The following is a 20063-nucleotide window of genomic DNA, read 5'->3' as shown; positions in this document are numbered from 1 at the left end:
TAATTTATTTTGTCTTATTAAGTTTAGTGCTTTTTGAAAAACAATAGTTTTTGGGAGGGTTTGGCCATCTATGTCGGTCATGTTGGGCTTTTAGGTCGACCTAGGATCCTCTCACCTAGTGAACTCTGCCCTTAAACTCCGCCCTACCCTGTACAAATAACCCAACCCTGCAATAGAGAAATTCAATATTTTCTGTCATCAATAACAAAATCTTTTAACGATTTTATTCAATTCGAATTTAATTATGAACATTAAAAAATTACCGTACAAAGATGATTTCTTATTATTATTGAAGGTTACGATAAATCCTGTGGAATTACTTGGAAGTGTAATTCTAAAAGAGTAAAATATACTTTGTACCAGGCATTTACTATGACATAACGTACAGTTTAATTCTCGGAATTTTTAAGTTTCTTTTTCTTTCAGAGATCAGAAATTTCAATTAAACTAAATTACACACTTTGGAAATTTGACTTTTAAATTTGGCGTTTCGGATTTTTTTTTACGTTACATTTGGCTGACAGTCAAATAAGGCTATTATAAAAAATATAACCTCACTTTTCAGATATTGATTTAAAATTTTTTTTTTTTTAATTTTAAGATGAATTTTTTCTCACCTATTTCTCGCATATTTTAAGGATTATTGACGTCTTATTCCTTTATCGCAACGATAAGATAAGACTCCGATGTTAATAAATCAACAAAACACACGACTGATTGAGAAAAAACTAATTTTATTTATCCTGGAAATGATAGAGTGGTAAGGTGTAAAATAATAATAATAAATAAAGTGAAACATTGAAAACTTTTTGAATGGTTAATCACCGAAATTCAAAACACAAGTCAAATACCTAGGGGTAATACTAGACAGTAAATTAAACTGGAACTCCCACATAGTCAAGGTGAGGAAAAACGCTATTATCGCTAACCAGATCTGCCGCAGGCTCCTTGGAAGAAACTGTGTCTTAAAACCACGAATAGCAATAATCAGGCCCATGGTCGCCTATGCCTCACTGATTTGGTGGTCACAAGAAAGCACGGCAACAGCTGGCACAAATCCATCGGTTAATATGTCTTAACATAACGGGTACAATGAGATCTTGTCTAACGGCTGCTCTTGAAGCCCTACTCGGTCTCACACCACTTCATTTATACATACAAAAGGAGGCAGCTTTAAGTGCCTTATCACTGAAAACATGCTCTTCACTCAAGTTGATGCAGGGTAACCTCAGAGGACACCTCGAAATCCACAACGACTCACGTCTAAACCACTTGATTGGAATTAAAACGGATCTTATACCGACAGAATATAATTTCGACCAGCCATATAAAGTCATATACAGAAGCAGGGACGATTAGACGCAGGGTGAGCCTCAAGTTAAAAGAGGAGCCTTTGCCTGGTACACCGATGCTTCAAAGACAGCATTAAATTGCCCCTTAGCTCGGACATAATCATTTTTCAACCAGAAGTTCTTGCTATAAACTTCTGCACCGTTTTGAACCTACAAAAGGTACAGAAAGGTGCATATACATTTTACGGACAGTTGGGCCTAAAGGCAATTCAGGTCTACACGTGTGCTTCCGCGCTGATCAGAGAGGGTACCAGCAACCTGAAAGAACTCGCTAGGGTCAATGATGGTGGGTTCCAGGTTACAAAGACATTGAGGGCAATGAAAATGCGGACAAGCTGGTCAAAGAGGCAGCAAAAACGCCCTTTATTGGACTCCAGCCCGGCTGTCGACTACAAAAAAGCCACTTAAAATAGGCAATCAATAGCAACTTCCAGCTTCCAGCTCACAGAGAAGCTAAGAGTATGATAACTCCGTCGCAAACTAAAACCAAAGAGGTTTTAACCTCAGCACGGTGGCTCTAAGGCTTCCCGACCGGCCATGCGCCCCTAAAATACCACCTTTTCCATATTAGACAAGCTAAGGATCAAACTTGTCGATTTTGCAACGACAAGTCAGAGACTGCTGATCATATTATACTGTGTGAATGCGTCGGTCGTCTAAAACACAAAATTTTCGGTAAAGTTCGCCTGACACCTACCGACATAAAGGAACTAGACCTTGGAGCAATAATACTAAGGTTCATCAAGGACCTACATTTGCCTTAAACCTTTGGAGGCCTTAAGTTACAATAGATCTTATAGGTCGCGGTGACGATAGCCCCCTCCCCTCAACAATAATAATAATAATCACCGAATAGAAATTGAAGCATGTTCTAAATAACTGAAAAGCAATAGCAATAATCATAAACTCGAGTACTAAAACTTAATAAAAATTTAACGACAATTTCATTTCGCAAAAACATTTACAAATTTTAATCAATTTTTATGGTTTTTTTAAATTTTCTTTTGAAGGAATTTTTAGGTTATGTCGAAAATTAATTTTGACATTTATGAATTTCTTTTTTACCAATATGTAATTATTGACCTAATCTATAATTAAAATGTCAGTTTCGAGGAGAATCGATCTTCAGAAAATTTTGTAATAATTTGTAAAATTTAATTTAATTTACATGCATACAACACGTGTTTTATATGCATATATTTTTTATTTAAGGACTTAGGAGTTTTAATAAAACGCAATCGGTTACAGAAGCGGATGAGAACGATTTCGTGACGACCTTAACAATTACGAGACTATGTTTCGACCAAATTCAATAAGCGTGTTTGTTTGTCGTATGGAAAATATACGCTTTACAATCTTTTTTTTTCTTTCACGCAACAATACAATGTATTCCTTCAACGCAAGAAAATTGTGTAGCTATAAAAACGATTATTGTTGGCGAAATGATTGGAATGATTCTGGTTTTGTCCAAGGATAAACGTTTAATTATTAATTTTTATTTTTGCGTAACACCGCACGTTCCCTCTAATGATAATAATAAGTAAATCAACAAACTTATTAATACTAATGACTGGTTAGCGTGAACGAAACGCTTTTCGTTACTAACTTCACGTTGTAATTGGTACTTTGATTATAATTTTTCAAAGGTTAAGGTTTTTCTTGTGTGTTTGAAATCTCATAAGAGATAATTGATCTTATTTGGGCCGAACAACAACGGGTGTGTATATGTATACCCTACACTGCCAAATGTGCCAACATTTGGCCCAGTGACAGAGCATTGGTTTCGGGACTTCGTGAACTCTACTGCTGCTGTGAAATCAACGGGATCGATGCCAACATTCCGGACGACTTTATGCCTCCTATGAATAGGTGTGCACAGAAATTGGCATTTGGTATTTTCTTTTCTTAACAGCACTCACTGTGCGGCATTAAATGTCATTTGATTACTTTTTTTTGTTAAAATTATTCATACGAATATTTTCGTCAAATTTATTTTGACATTTTAAATTTTTATCGATAATGTGTCATTTCCTTTCTTACCAACATCAACAACGTTCACTGATATAACCTATAATTTAATTTTTATCGATTTTTTTATCGATTTCAATAGAAATAACGATTTAATTAAAGTGTATTGATAGAATAAACGTTTTTCTAAGTATAAAAAAATACTGAAATCGTGTGAGGTTAGATCATTATTTTTCAATTAGTATTTTAAAATTAAGAAAAAAAAACATAACCTAAAATACAAAATTTGGCTTCTCTTAGGTTTTTGAGTTTATTTATAGGTTGATATTGCGTAACATTCGTTCACGGTATGGAGGAAATAATATGTGAGAGATTCTGGATAAAATAGAGGTTAGTAAACATAAAACTGGGAAAATTTGTTATTGTTATCTCTATAATCGATTAGTGTTGAAAGTAGGGCGAACGAAGTAATCGTAAACAGAGAATCGGGGTGGGCATTTGAGGAGCGACTTCGGCGCTGCCGTTGTCACTGCAAAACGAAGAACCTCTCTTTTCCGCTGCTGACAAATCGATATAACGCCCCACGTGTGAGGATTCTAAATGATGAAATAGAATGGGCTTATCACCTTACTTCGGTTATTATTAACCCAATAAATTGCAATTCTACTTTGGCTTACAATTCTTGTTTATCAAAAATCGTTACTTTTTGCACGAATTATTAATAGGAATCTTATCGTTTGTGTGAGAGTACGGTTGTACATGGTGTTAGTATCAAATTTCCGATATCAGAGAACGTTTATTTTTAATTTCGTATTGTGAAATTGTGAAACGATGATATCGATATTATTATTTGTTACAATAATTTTAGTCAATTAGGTTGTGTTATACAATTTGACACAATAATTGAACCTTGTTGATGTAACCTTGAAAGAGTTTGTTTTTTGTATGTATTTTTAGTTACAAAAGAAATTGTGAAACGTATTTCTTTTATAAACTTTTAAATCATTCTGGGTTACAAAACGTGCACAAGTAAAAATAGCATCGCTCAACCGTAGTAGGAAAACAAACCAATCGTAACTGGTTTTTATTGCAAACAGTTTCAGATCCTGAACGTTTGAAATTCGTCTCTCTTTCTCTGTATCGATGAATCACCAAAGGTCTTTTGATATTTTTTTAAATATTTCTTCATTTTTATTATAACAAAGAAACCAAAAACGTTTAAAGTTAATTTTGTTTGAAATTTGATTCAATAACAACATTATGAGGATGACTTTACTTTTCGAGTTGTGTTAAATAGTTTGTGTATTATAATATTTTTTTACGCAAAAAAAATAAGCAATTCCTGCGTCACCTATTTCTTATCAACATTAACATATTTTTTTTTATTACAAAATGGAATTCTTTTTGTTATGTTAATGTGAATTTTTTTTGTAACGTCATGTTGCGTTTTTATTTATGCAGATATGCTTTATTATTAATAGACATCTGGCCGATGATATTATTGTGTACTCGAGTGCTTTGTAATTTACACATTTTGTTGAAAATGTTGGTTAAAAACCCGGTATTTTATCTGCTTCCGTTTATTAATCACGATAAAAAATTAATTTATCGATAACATTGTTATTGTAGTTTGTATACTTTGTATATGAATTCCTCAAAACAATATCTTTATCATCATGATTGTCACCACAACCCCTCGTGGGTCTTGGTCTGTTCTATGATCAGCTGCCACTCTCTTTTACCTCGTGCCTTGGCTTTCCAGTTTCTAACTCCCAGCATATTTAGACTTTCTTCCACCTGGTCCTTATATCTGCCATATTCCTACTGGCCACCGTCAGATGTGACAGTGTTGAAATGGGTAATTCGATGATCACTTCTTTCGACATATTATGCGCTCTTCAGGAATGTGTTTAGCATCATTATCTTGTTGGAATCAGAACACAGTCGGAAGGTTGAATTTTTAAGAGCTTTGACATAAATTACATTTTAAAATATCCAAATAATTAGATTTTTGTCATATTTTCCTGAATAAACTTCCATTGATGGCTGCCATTGATGCCCACAGCATTACTGAACCACACCCATGTTTAACTGTTCCGTTAGAAGAAATATATTTTCACGTTTGTGAAGCATATCTGAATCAGTTTAAAATTAATTTTCATAATTTTGAGAATTATTGCTTGACAATGGCCACATTTCGAAGAGAAACAACTTTAGAAATAAGACAACTCGTGGTAAAGCTATATTCTGAAGGTAAATCGTTTAGAGATATTGGTAAAATTGTTGTAAGACCTCATTCCACGTTACAAAAAATCGTGAATAAGTGGAGGTATGATGGAACATTGAAAAACTACACTGGCACTGGCAGAAAGAAAGTGCTGACAGAATACGATGAATAGCCTTTTCCAAAGCGATGTTAAACAGTAGGCATGATAGGCGTAACCCCACACCTGTCTGAAAGGATCTTGATAGTTATTTTGGACCTTCACTTTAACTCAATTTGTGGAGCGTTGCTTTTACTAATTTTATTAAATGTATTAGGATATTGAATTCTTTCATTGTATTATACAGTGACCTTTTCTTTTCTTTCTACACTATCGTAGGCACTTTTAAAATCTATATATAAGTGGTGGGTGTCCATCCCGTATTCGTAGGTCTTTTTTAGGGCCTGCTTAAGAAAGAAGATTTGGTCGACGGTTCATTTTCCTTTCTTTTTAAATCTTTTTATAGAGAATTTTAATTTTCTTATTTTAGAATTGTAGTCTTGGTACATGAAGACATAAGGGGTCGTGAACCCCATTTTCATGGGATTAATACCGTCATTATCAGGTCAAGGGCTGTCTTAACAACCGAGAATTTCTCTCAACTCCTAATCGTCTCTCGTCATTACCAGCGACTACTTAAAAGCTTATATCAATTAACTAAAAAATAAGAACTAAAAACCATATTATCATTTTAAAATTTTATCTAATTTAATGACCATACACAATTTTCGTGATTACGGATAAGAATTAGATTAGATTAAACATTTTAAATGATTTTTTTTTATTGTTAGCAAAATAATAAATTGTTTTTTTTTTGTTGCAGTATTTCAAAAATTTCATCTCTACAAACCTACGTTATCATAACAGGTAAGCTTTTTATTTAAAATTAATGAAAATACAACGATAAATAAGCATAGTTGAGCAGAAGGTTTTTTAAATTCACACGCAGATGAGTATCGGGCATTTTTTTAATAATGTTTTAACAAATACAACCTTGACATAATTGTTTTAGCTTACGCGAACCAAACAATAATTTATTTTCAAGACTTTTCAAGTCTTAAATTAACTTTAAAAATTATTTTGAGGTTTGAATCAATTAATCAAAAATCAAACTAAATTTGCGTTTATATTCACTGCGAAAATTTATTGACAGGTTTAAAATTGAGGTTATCTAAGATTGGGATTTTCGAATCACCTTCGCATCCGCTTAAAAAAAGTCGCGCATGTAAACAAAATTTTAAAATAGATCCGGGGAGAGAGTTTACCGTGACGAAACGCATTCCGGGTGAGTCTCTCGTTCAGAACCTAAATCTAGAATTTGTTTTGTGCCGAAAAATAAAAAAGGAAAAGGGGCGCCAAATCGTTTTGCCACGAACTGTGTCTCTTTTCGATCCATTTTTTGGTCGTCGCTTTTGGACGTGGAGGGATATTTTGTCCCCCACCCCGCGATGAGCACGATTGGGGGGCCCAATAAAAATGGACACGTGCTAAACGAGCTAGTTCAAACCGAAACTGCACCACGTTTGGTGTGTTACGTGCGTGTGTGCGCTTTTCACGCTGCTGTGTACACGTCTTAAAAAACATAATTAAGTTACAAAAAAATCATAAACAAAGGTGAGTTATTTATTTATTTTTTTGAGGTTATGCTTCAAAATTCGAAACGTCAATTTAAATGAACGTATCCCAATAAAATTATTTTATAACCAAAAAATTATCTATAAAAATTATATAAATTATAAAATTATTTCGTTACTAATTGATTAAACGTTTCGATTGAGAAATAATATTGTTTTAGTTTCTCTTTTAGATTCAATTTCAAAATAATCAATTTAAAGTTATGTTAAATCATCCAAAATGACGTTTTTAATACCAACCTAAACGAGCGTATCAATTTCTTTAACGGAAAGTTATACTATAACCTCAAAATTGTTGAAATTTTGAAATCAATCGGCTACGAATCGATTAAAGTGTGCCGATTAAGAAAAATAAGTAGGATTTTTCCTTTCAAGCATGAAGAAACATTTTAAAATCTCGAAATAACTATGTTTGAGTAATTGAGCAATTTTTTAGAGATTCATGTTGATTCGGATAAGGATAAGTCCATCTTAAAAATCTCTATCACTAGAAAAGATTCGGAAGTACGCCGAATGATTGGGTTGGCATCTTGATAGTTCCATTTATAGACTTATTAAAAATAAATTGTAAGGATTTAGGTTCATCTCATTCTTGACCAGACTCTAGTCTAAAGATTGTGTAAAAGCGAATTTTTGCTGCCTAGGTTCGATCATTTGGTAGACTAAAAGCATGTTGTGTTAGTTACTTTGTCACGTGTCTGAAGACGCACGGCTAAACCCGAATAGTGACAGTGCAAGTGTAAAACTAGAACGAACACTAGACCTAGAACTAGAAAGTTTCGGGTTTCTTAAGTAGTGAATGTTACTTGCTATAATAATTAGCAAAGTATAAGTTATGAACATAGAAAAGAGACACCTCAGTTGGTGGGGACATCTACCGAGAGTGTATGATACTAGACAGGTAAACCGAGTAGAGTTGGCAAGAAAGCAAAGGAATGAGGAAAAACTGTACAGGAAGCTAAAAGTTTAGCAAAAAATAAGAAAATGTGGGCAAAACTCGTTCATGGGGAAAGATCGCCAGAAAACAGTTAATTGTAAAAAAGTGTTAACATAACATATTAAAATAAAAACGTAAGAGAAATGAATGCACAATACATTTTTAGAAATTGAAAGTGTTTCTCGAACCTAAAATTTGTGCAAATCTAGAAATCAATGTTTCTAATCGATTAAAACGTTACGGTTGATTGATCATTAACTGTTAATGAAAAGTGAAACGTTTAATTTTAACTTTTTGTTTAAGTTGATTGTATTTTTAAAAAATAAGTGAGAAACTGACTCATTTTTATTATCAAAGCTAACAAGTGACTTAAAAAGCATTAATCTTAAGTAATTTGTTGCTAAAAAGATTCTAGATTGACTCATAAATTGCGATGAAATAAAAATTCGTTGAACATTAGTTCTAAATTCTAAATTTTTATACTTTACATTTTCTCCTCCGGTTTAATAGAAAGAAATAAAAGTTTAATGAATTTTTATATGATATTAATATTTTCTTTGAAGTGTCATTACTCATTACTTTACTCATTTTATAAAAATTCAATGTATTAGTTAAAGAAAAAAAGTCTCCGGTTTCTTATCTAACTGTAATATCCAAGATAAGGACGTTTATAAGGCGTAAAATTAAAAAAAAATAAAAGAAAGATTTATGAAAGCATTGTTACATTCTAAAATCGATTCATGTAAAAAAATTATACGTAACGGAGGAAAAAAATAGAACGAAAGAAACGTAGAAAAAATATGGAGGTATTTACGATGGAAAAAGCCAAAAGAGAAGGAAAATATTTACATTAATCCAAACGCTAAAAGTTTAACGATTTTTCCATTCAAATAATATGACTAAATTGTGATTTGATCACAATTTTGTTATTTTAGTGTGATTTGAAACGCAATCGTCTTTACTCTAAATATTTTTATTTTCTTTTTCTTAAATTAGAAATTTAAACATTTCGTTTTCACAAAAAATAATCGTATACTGGTCGTCGTCTCATCTTAAAAACATTTCCCGATAAATTTAGATTAACCACGTCATTATATTTGTGTGGCGTATTAAGTTGAAACTTGGTTGAAACGGCAACCTTTTCAAGTTGCCAAATTAGCACGGTGAAAATGTGGCGGCGATGTTTCCGGGCCAAACGCGCTCGCAAATATAGAACCCTGGATCGATACACAATCTCTCCTATCTCACGTCATTGTTCAACATCATTTTCTTTTTTTAACTTATTCAAAAAGAAATTAGTTTCTTTTACATGTAATTTTAAAATATGTCGCAGTCCGGTTTATTTACAACTCATTAAAGCGTTTATGACGTGAGCGATAAACACCGTTATCGTTCAGTATAGGCATTGTTATCTAAAAATGTACCTTGTATAAACACACACAGGTTGTGTGATGATAAAAAACATCGAAATTTAGTACGAGAACGTGTCGGGTTAGTTCAAGTTGTAAAGTTGCGAAAAGTATTTCCTTGCGCCCTTTTCGTGTTGCGATAATAACATTTTCATTCCCTCGAGATAACAAAAAGGTTTGAGACGGTTCGGTTTTGTTATAAAAATAGAACTGGATTGTACAAGTTCCAAGAAAACAGAACCGAAAAAGAAAGAAAATTATTTTAAAAGTGAACGAGAAAAGTTGAAAGGTAATTATTAAGTTTTCTCTTAATTCATTCACTAAATCAACACTCATTCAATAAAATTACATTTTTTATTTGATAAGAACTAAATTGATTAAATTGAAACTAATCGAGGAAGTAATTTTAAATGTCATGTTGACGTTAAACTATAACTTAGTTATTTTGAAATGTCACATTGACATACAGATTTTTCTTTTAGGTTATGAAACCGTCAAGTTCATTAAATGTACTTAAATGTACTTATTTAATAATAATGCTGCGATAAAAAAATGATAAATGATGATTTTTTGAATCGATCTTGTCACTTAAAAGTACAAATTGACTGATAAATTAATTAATATCAATTTGAAATGGGTGATCAATTTTAAAAGTCGAAATGTCACTTAAAACGAATTTTGCAATAATTCACTGTTTTCGAAAAGAGTTGTTAAGTATTAAAGCTAACCTGACGACGAAAATCGATGGTAATTGAATTACTTGAGTATATAACGAATTAACTGGTACGTTGTTGGGTCAAGGTGAACCGATCGCTATGTGAAACTGAAAGGGAATCCTTATTATTTATTATCGATCAACCCGTATATAAAATTGAATTCGTTTTGAGATACATTTCTGGGCGAGATCTGCCAAACGATTACTAACCTTACAACCATTTCGAGTTATTTTGCTTTAAATATAGAAAATACGCGCTCTTAGAAAAATAAGTTGTCCCTCGCCAAAAAGTCATTGCATAATTGCTACTTTTTTTATGATTCATGGTTAAAAGAAAAATAAACACTTTGTAGTTTTTGTGCCAAATAACCTTTGTGATGAACGTGGTTAAGTGGCGCGACTAACTTCACACTAGTCAAAAAAATCATTTTTGTTTTATTCCATCCAGTTCTATTATTAATTATTATTTTTTTTACAAATATTCTCGTCATTGTCTCTATTATTTCAAAGTAATAGTGATAAAGCAAATTTTTGTTTCAAACTTTGATGAAATGACTAATCAAAGTCAAGGTGATAATCAAAGTTAAGTTACCCATAAAAGAAAAATTTTTGTATTCAAACAAAAATGGTAAAATTTTAACGGAGAAAAAAGTTTATTCTCATCAAAATAGCACATAATTGTGAGGAAGTAGTTTGTCTACTAAACAACCTAATTGTAAAACAGTTTCTGTACGGGATGTGTGCAGTTAGTTACGTCATATACTCAGTTTGTGAGCGCAACGGCGAATGTTATGAATGTTAGGACACAGAAAAATAGTTGAAATAGTTTATAATTTATAAATATGTAATATAAAAATATATTTTAATTAATTTTTTTTAAGTATAAAGTTTATACTTCAAATTTCGTCAAATTAAATTAGAACTGTCAACATGACAACTTACACATAACCTAAAAAAATTTGTTTACCTAATTTTTATTTCATAAAAATATAAGATTTATTGCTATAAATAAATCAAAAAAAAATTATTTACACGCATACTTTTTGGTCAACTTAATCCAACCTGATTTATGGATTTTATAAATCTTTTAAAATGTAATCTTTAAATCATTTCCAAATGTAACGTTATCCATTCAGATTAAAATTGAAATAAAATCTTTATCAATAAAAAAAAAGTTAAGAAGATCCAAATCTCATCTTGCCACTTGCCTCTTTTGAATGGAAAAGTTGCGTTTTAAATTTGAAACCGACACCAAACAGCACTCCTCTTGAAGTGTGTCAGGTCGTCGCCTATTTTTTCTATCCTTTTTTCGTCCCCTTCTATTCTATTTAAACGCGAATTCGCCCCAATTGCTCCTGCGTTCTCTCTACATATAAATAGTACCAATTGGTGTCCGTTGAATCCGTTCTTTATCTTTGAGACAGTTTGGAAAATAGGGCGACAACGAATATCGCTATGCAGTCTGTGTCAGCTTGCAACAGAGTTGTTTCGGTTTGCCAACGTGCATTACTCAATTAGCAAATTGCGCATTTATTATTCGTTATTACTCCAATGCTTTTTAGGTTATGATAAAAATATCTGCAAAAGAATTATTTAACTGCGAACAGCGCCATCTCTATTTCCTTTATTATCCTAATAATGATAATATAGAATCCTACCTTAAGTTTCTTGAGTTGTCTCATTAAAGATGTTTTTAAATCAAATTAGGATTACTAAATAAGCATAACACAAATTATAAATAAATCTCGTACAGTATAAATCATTTTAATATTCATATAGATTTATTTAATTCAATTAAACGTTTTTTAGGGATTTGATAAATTGTTTTTTTTTTTTGGGTTAGAATCTAACGTAAAAAATTCTTGGTCCCCTTTTCCTATTTGAATGAGAATGCAGATGAGATTCTGCGTACGGAATTTTCAGATGGATCAATACTCGAGCTTTAAACGAATAGTGGGTAACTACAACCACCCCCCGGAGGGTGGTTTATTCAAGAGATTAACCAAAATTTAGAAGGAAAGGTGTTTTACCATGTTAATCCAGGATCCTATCACAAATGTGGGTTTATCGATATTATCCTAAAGGATTAAATTAATAAATCAACCCTTAAGTCGATACCATATTAATCCATTTCATAAATAATATTTGTATTGTTACTTAAGTGAATTCGCCCATACAAACAAAGATGATAGCCACACTTTAATGAAAGCAAGCGATAAGGATGTAAAATAATTTGTGTTCATTTTAAGAGGTCAAACTTGAATCGGCCAGAAAGGAATCGCGACCTCATAAATAAATATAGCGTGTCTAGGCAAAATTAAAACCATCAGGAACTCTAGCGGAGGGGTAATTTGCGAAAATTTATTCCGTGTTTCAACGGTCTTTGGTCTCTACTACCTGATTCAGGACACGAAATCTCGTTTGATATTGGCATATTAATTCAAAATAAAAAAGAGGTCAAAAAAAGGGGTTTTAAAGGGATTTGTTGTAAGAATAAAGAAAGTTGAAAAGAATTTTTCATGAACTTGAACTAAGTATATCGATTTTATGTCGAATAATAAATTTAATAATAGATTGTAATTTTAATGTTCGATTTTATAGAGAGGGGACCTTTATTAGATAAATCGTAATATAAATTCCTTGTAGCTAAAGTCTCCCGGGGAATTGCCTTTGGATGGATTCCAATAATAACACCACACCGAAAAGTTTTCATTAATATACGAGAAAAGCTGCGCCTCCAATGCCGCTTTGTACACTTTAAAATAACCCGGTTTAATTTTGTTAATGTAACGCAATTTTAAATTTAATCAGGACGCTTTGAAATGTTTCTAAACCGTCGAAGGTTAACCTAAATTGCTACTCTAAAAATAAAGGTAACATCAATTTTAAGATAAAAATTATTACAAATATCAAAAGTATCTCAATAATTAAAAAATATTGAGACGAAATTTGACATATAAAAGTAAGGTTAGAATATCTAACTTCACTTTTATAAACGCATAAAAGTGAAGTTAGATATAATTCTGAATCTGTTATATTTGGGACAAATTTTGACATATAAAAGTGAGGTTAGAATATCTAACCTCACTTTTATTAGTTGAAAATTTAAAACAATTTCTAATAAGTGTTATTGATTAATAATAATTTCTAATAATATTTTAAAATAAAATTGGTTAAGTCATTATTAATGAAAATATTGAATAACCTTTTTTAATGGGTAATAAATCCTTATGTTGTAACAAGGAAACGTTTTCAGAGTTAAATTGAGTATCTAAAGTATCTGTGCCAGCCATCAGTTTGGGGCGTAACCCAGTTTTTCACCCTCCCCTGGTTCGTAGTAGTAGCGTAGCACAGAACCGGGATCCCGGAGTTTTGTGAAAACGCCCCCCGCGTGTATTGATCCCTTTTCGAACACACGCAAGACGACGAATCTCATTGACCGGAAAAAAAAATATTAAAAAAAAATCTTCTTGTTTCAGAATCATCAAAACCATCACCAAGACATCACAACAAAAAAATAGTAAAATAATTAAATGCGCTACTAGAAACCGAAAAGAATAAAAAATGCATATAGAAGTTCAAGTTGCGCTAAACTTCGTTATTTCGTACCTGTATAATAAATTGCCCCGTAGAAGAGTAAATATTTTCGGGGAGGAATTAGAAAAGGCTTTAAAAGACAAATTTCAAGGACATTGGTATCCAGATAAACCGTTTAAAGGGTCGGCATTTCGATGTTTAAAAACTGGCGATCCAATCGATAAAGTACTCGAAAGGGCCGCAAGAGAAAGCGGCGTCCCAATTCAAGATATCTTGGAAAATTTACCCCAAGAATTAGCCGTTTGGGTTGATCCAGGCGAAGTTAGTTATCGAATCGGCGAAAAAGGAGCCGTTAAAGTACTTTTTAGCGACAAATCTGATCCTCAAGATGAAAATAACGCAGATCGCGAAGTAACGAAAACATTTAATCCGGAGGCCCAATGTTTCAGACCGATCGAATCGGTCGGTTGTAGTTTGAGTAATCTCAGTTTGTCGCCGAAATCCTCGATTGCGGCTCCGTTTATTGCCACGGCCCAACAACCACCGAATGCTGCCGCTATCGTTGTTGGTGGCCATCAATTGCCCACGAACGCAATAGTTACTGCTCACCAAGGTGGCGTTAATCAGAATCTACCACCGAACGTGATCAATAACGGTCATCTTCAATCGCCATCTGGGGCACCTTCGCCAACTACAATGAGTTCGTATAAAAGTTCACCATCACCAGTTCCATCTTTTATACCAAGAACTACAACTCCACTTACATTTACTACAGCTACTTTTGCTCAAACGAAATTTGGTAGTACTAAATTGAAAACAAGTAGCAAAAGGGCAAATAGGTAAGAAATTCTTTTTCTTCTTCCGCTAATGAATAATAGTAAAGTAATAACAAAGAATTTTAATTAATTTTTGATGTATTTTTCATTTAATTTATTTTAGAATGTCACCAACGGAGTTCTCGAACTATATAAAACAGCGCGCTATGCAACAACAACTTCATCAGCAACCGCCACCGCCGCAACATCATTCACCTGGTGGCGGTCGAGCATTGAGCCCCGATCCAACCGCGGCCGCTTACTACTTCGGACCCGCAGGTCCCTACGGGGGCGGGCCCCAATTTGCCGCACATCACCGTTCCATGTTCGAGTCTTCCAGCCAACAGTTCCTCAGCCCCGATTTGTACTCTGCTGGCGGCAAATTGCCCGGTGGTTTTGAACACGCTGTGCAACCAACGCCGATGGGCCCTTATTACCCCGCTAATAACGCGACGACGGCACCTGTTACCGCCGCGACAACTTCAGCTGCTCAACCCGGCTCCTCCGCCCAAGACAACAACAATAAATTGTTGGATAATTGGACGACGTATCCCGCCGCGGGACAGTATCAACATCTTTTGGTCGCCAATTAAACAAGATGATTTAAAAAAAAATGAAAAAGGAGGAAGAATTAAGATGAAATCATTGGGTTGATAATTATTTTATTCGTTTAAATACTTTTTGGTCGATGTATACAAATCTTTCACAATCTTTTTTTACAATTTTGATTTAAGCGGGGGTTTTCGAGGTTCAGGGCAGCTTAAAGATTTAATCCCCTTTTTTTATTTAACGAATAACCAAATCAATCACAACGTACCGAATGAAAAAGAATTTATTAATTTTTTTAAATATCGGTTAGCGCCATCTAGCGAATTTTCATTTAGTTAAAAATTGACGCATTTTTATTCGGTAAGTTGTGACGTTAATTTTGAGGTTATGATTTTGATAGGTTTGTTGACAACTAAAAGTGAGGTTAAGATTTAAAAAAAACCTTAAAATTTATTGGAAAATAAATATGTAAATAAGGTAGATAAAGTTGATTACTTGATTATTAATTAATTTTAAGTTAATCTCTTAATTTTTTTATACGAAAAGAATTTTTAATGTAAAAGGGGCATTGACATGTGATATACAGTGGCGGACAAAAGTCCACATACAGCATTGAATTATGAGGTATTTGTACAACGTAATAAGATAACAAAAAATTAGTATTACAGTGTGATTACATAAAAAAAGGACAAAACACAAAATTTATTGTCTCTTCTGCTGTTATTTCAATCCAAGATTCGACTAACCCAGATTTCGGTGTTTTCGCATCTATGATTTTCCATCTTACGTTTTAAAAACTCCCAAACATGCTCGATTAAATTAAAATCATGACTGTGAGGAGGTGTATTCAACCGCATAGGTGCATAATATAGCAATTAATGTTTGATAAAGTGTGCTTGGGGTCATTGTGTTGCAATATTCTTTTCCGAAATCAGCGGTTTTCTTCGGGATTGAAAAATCCATCATCGCGTAGAACTCTTTGTACGGTTTTTGGAAGTACGGACTTATTAGATACAGTCGCGATGTGGTCAGCTAATTTCGGTGCGCTAACTCTAGGGTTTTTGCTCACTTCTTTTAATATGGAGCTAATATCTCTTCTAGAGAGATTTTTTGGCCGAACTTTGCTAGCGAATGAATCAGTCGTATTGTAAACTTTTGAGTAAACTTTTGCAGCCAATTAGAAACACAAACTAAATACCAATAACTAAATCCCTGCTGAATTAAGAAAAGCGAAATGCAATACCAGCTACTTTATGCCACTCCTTTTTGATTTCTTTAACTCAAGTGCATTGTATGTAGACTGTGAAATTTTTATTATGTAGCTATTGAGCGATTTTTTTTTTGTGAATCTTTAATCACACTGTAATACTAATTTTCTATTATCTTATTATGTTTTACAAAAACCTCATAATTCAATGCTGTATGTAGACTTTTGTCCATCAGTGTAATTGATTACTTCTTATAAAATAACTGGCTCTTTGTGATAGATTTGTATGTACGTTCAATAGAGTTAATTAATTACTTGAAGAGGAAGCTTAAAAATTAAAGGTTTTTTTAGATGGAAAATTGAAAAGTAGGTTTTTTTATAAAAATCGTAGCGTATTAGACTAGATGTTTATTATTTTATAATGAAATATTAAAAAAAAAACGGTGTTAACAGTATTCTGGTAGAGTATAGAGTGTTTTTCTAAATTTTTTATATTATATGTATTTTTTATTTTTGTATGAAAAGCTCAATCCTATCATCTAGTCCCATTTTCATAATATATGGTTAACGATATAAATATAAATTTAAATTAAACAAAAAAAGAACTTTGTAAAACTGTAAAAGTGTTGGCATATCATATCTAATCGGGTTCAACATAATAACTGTAAAAAAATTATGTGTATAAACGTGGAGAAAAACTAAAAACACACCTTACAGAATATAACACACAGCAGCGTGTTTTTTCTTGTTATTTTTATTTGTATTTTTTTATTTAAAACGGTATTTTTGTTTTTGATCCCGATCTCTCGTTTTTTAGGGTTCCTAGATGCTTTTTTCCAGTTTTTATTATTAATTGATTAATTATTAACATCACCCCTCCCCATTTTTCTTTATATGTAGTTATTTAGTTTGTATACGTTTTATATTTGCTTTCTTATCTCCCTCACCTTTATATTATCGAAAAAAAATGTTAATTTTACTTTTTTTGATTTGTATAGTTGTTGATTTTAATACAATATATTATATTTTGGTAAAAAATCCTTTTTTCTTCTTAAATTTAAATTAAATGATTTTTTATTCATTAAGCGTACCTGATGTTTAACATAAACGGAGTTTATGTTAAAAACGCCACTTATTTCTAAATAGGATTTTGCATGCGTCTATTTTCAACGAAAAATATAACAAAATAATAGAAACAAAAAAAAATAATTAAAACTTAGCTCTATGTAGTGATGAATTAAAATAAAAATCACTCGATAATTTATTATGGTTCACTCTTAGTGTTTTAATTATTAAAAGAAGTAAAATAAAGAAATATGTTTTCTCGTGTCTATAATAGAGTCTATTTTTTCAAAGATTAATTAATTAGTGATTAATTCGAATAGGAATGACTCAAAAATTAAAGAGGAACGGAAATCTAAAGAAATTTTATAATTGAGGGGACAATACCGAATAACACAAAAAAGAAGACATATCGAAAAAGAAAAATGAATGAAAAATTAAAAAAATAAGCTCATTAATTTCTCAATTAATGTAAATGATTGGATTAAAAAAATTAACGTGTAAAATCTAGTGAAGAAAACTTAGAAAGAATTTCCCTCCAAGTGATAATGAAGTATTTTTTGATCTTCGGCATAAATAGGACGAAAACTAAAAAAAAAATAACAGAAAACACGTTTGCCTTCGTACTTAAGGACGTATTAAAGAGAAAGGCGGCGTTTAGATTAAAGAAAAATAAATTCTTCAAAATGTTACCTGGTATTCTTAGAACAGGTATTAAAACCGAAAAAAACGAATTTTTTAATACCAAAAAAAAATTTCAATTTCTTTCAAAAATTAATTTACTCCTTCGTTTCTAAATCCGTGATTAAATTCAAAAAAGAAAAACAGAAAAGGTGCTACACTTTTTTTTTGGTAATTTTTAAAAGATTCGTTTTGGAAATTTTAAACTGTGTAAAAAAGAAAAAGTAAAGAAACCTGGCGCAAGCTACAAAATGTACATGATTTTTATAGATTAACATTATTTTATATACTTGCTTGTATGTAATCGCATTTTAAACCTTAAGATCTTTGTATATAATCTTTAGATAATTGTTGTTCGTGTAATCCCCCTCGTAAATATCTAGAAATTTTTATATTAATAATATAATAGTTCAATTTTTTACTGATAATTAAAAAATATATCTTCGAGCAAATCTTTTCAATCCCATTTTTTGTTTTTAGACGATTAGAAAAGATTTAGAAAAGATTAAAAAGGGGTTGGTCCATATACGTATAAAATAAAATAAAATATAATAAAAATGTGCGATTTGCTCGTCGAATAAAGAAAAGACAAAGAAAGTTTTTCAAAATTATAATCGCGGTATTATACATGTACTACTAAATTATTATTAAATGAAAAATACAAGGATTGTGATGGATCTTTATTTTTAAGTAACTTTAAATGAGAAAGTTAAAAGTAGTTAGAAAATAATACACCTTGCTACGGGTTTAAAAATAAACCCAAAACAAAAAAAATTTAAATCAGAACTTAATCTACTCCGGGGATTCCGTAGCGGGCCTACTCTTTGTATAATGTCACTATCTGTGTTAGTTTTTGTTACGACATCTCTTATTAAATTAAATAAACTAAGCTGTAATTAACTTCAATATTAAAAAATACATTTTAACTTAAAAAATTAATTTAAAAAAATTAAACTAACAAGTATAGTAAAAAAAAACATTAACTATTTATAATTAATACTTATAATAGTGAGAACGGAGTTCCATCCCGTTAAGGAAAAAAATTAAGTAATAAGTGTATAATAGTCTATAATTTTTCATATTGTTGTACGAATTTTTAAGTTTATATTAAAATGTTTGTGGATTAAAAAAACAAAGTCTTTTATTTTATTTTCGTTACAAATAATCATTTTTAAATTATTAATAATTAAAATTTAAACTTTCGATTTGCAACTAATTTCACCTTAATCGGGATTGATCTTTGATTGACAGTTTTGAATTTGTAGGTTATATTACCGACTATTTTGTGTTCTATACCTTTTTGCCTGCTTTACTTTAATTAAGTCCTTAGAATAAACATGACATAATTCAAAAATAACAGGCTCCCTTAAAAATCGCCATGTATAGATATTGGAAAGGTTACGAGCCCTAAGAAAGTAAAAGAAAAACCTGGGATTAGTGCGGAGCTTAATGATTTTATTAAAATTAAAATTATTCTGTCCAAATACGGTTTTTGCTGTCTTTAAACTGTGATTAAAATGTCTTTTAACATTCGGTTGTCGAACTGCAGATGTAACCAACTTATCTACTTTTCCTTTAACTCTTTTAAGTGAAATCATGAAAAATATTTGAAGTTTCTGCTACCATTGTTGAGTAATTCTTGATTTTCAAATATTTTGGTGGGTGTTCGAATAGGCATTTTGCATACTATATAAGGTACTGTGTAGTCTGCATCGAGATATACTATGTTTGTAAATTATATGTATCTCGATGGTAGTCTGTCTGACCCCAGGCCTTTAGATATCATTTTTGATGTAACAGTACCTCTCAGTTATAGAATGTCTGGGATCTGGAGGACTCCATGGTACTTTCAGAGGGTTACCAAAATCACTGGATTATAATAGAGTTCGTCTCAAATATTTTTGATTTCGTTAAGAAGAAAATTAAAGAAACG

General features: G+C 31.6%; 1 protein-coding gene across 5 annotated transcripts in view; it reads left to right on the top strand.

Annotated features, from left to right (window-relative positions):
• The window catches only part of LOC111427630 (protein Tob1-like), a 38822-nt gene extending 19803 nt beyond the window's left edge, over positions 1–19019 (top strand). For 3 of the 5 annotated variants that reach the window (XM_071194089.1, XM_023062867.2, XM_023062866.2), the window contains 3 exons: positions 6408–6451; positions 13759–14655; positions 14756–19019. In XM_071194089.1, the coding sequence (XP_071050190.1) occupies positions 13844–14655; positions 14756–15224 (1281 nt within the window). In that variant the 5' untranslated portion in view covers positions 6408–6451; positions 13759–13843 and the 3' untranslated portion in view covers positions 15225–19019. Of the gene's footprint in view, positions 1–6407; positions 6452–6694; positions 7199–8755; positions 9854–13758; positions 14656–14755 lie in introns of those variants that run through there. The other 2 variants (XM_023062868.2, XM_071194090.1) reach the window with 2 other exon arrangements.
• The last annotated feature ends 1044 nt before the right edge of the window (positions 19020–20063 follow it).

The sequence above is a fragment of the Onthophagus taurus genome, chromosome 2, assembly GCF_036711975.1.
Source record: "Onthophagus taurus isolate NC chromosome 2, IU_Otau_3.0, whole genome shotgun sequence".
Taxonomy (NCBI): domain Eukaryota; kingdom Metazoa; phylum Arthropoda; class Insecta; order Coleoptera; family Scarabaeidae; genus Onthophagus; species Onthophagus taurus.
This window is presented reverse-complemented; position numbering and strand designations above follow the sequence as displayed.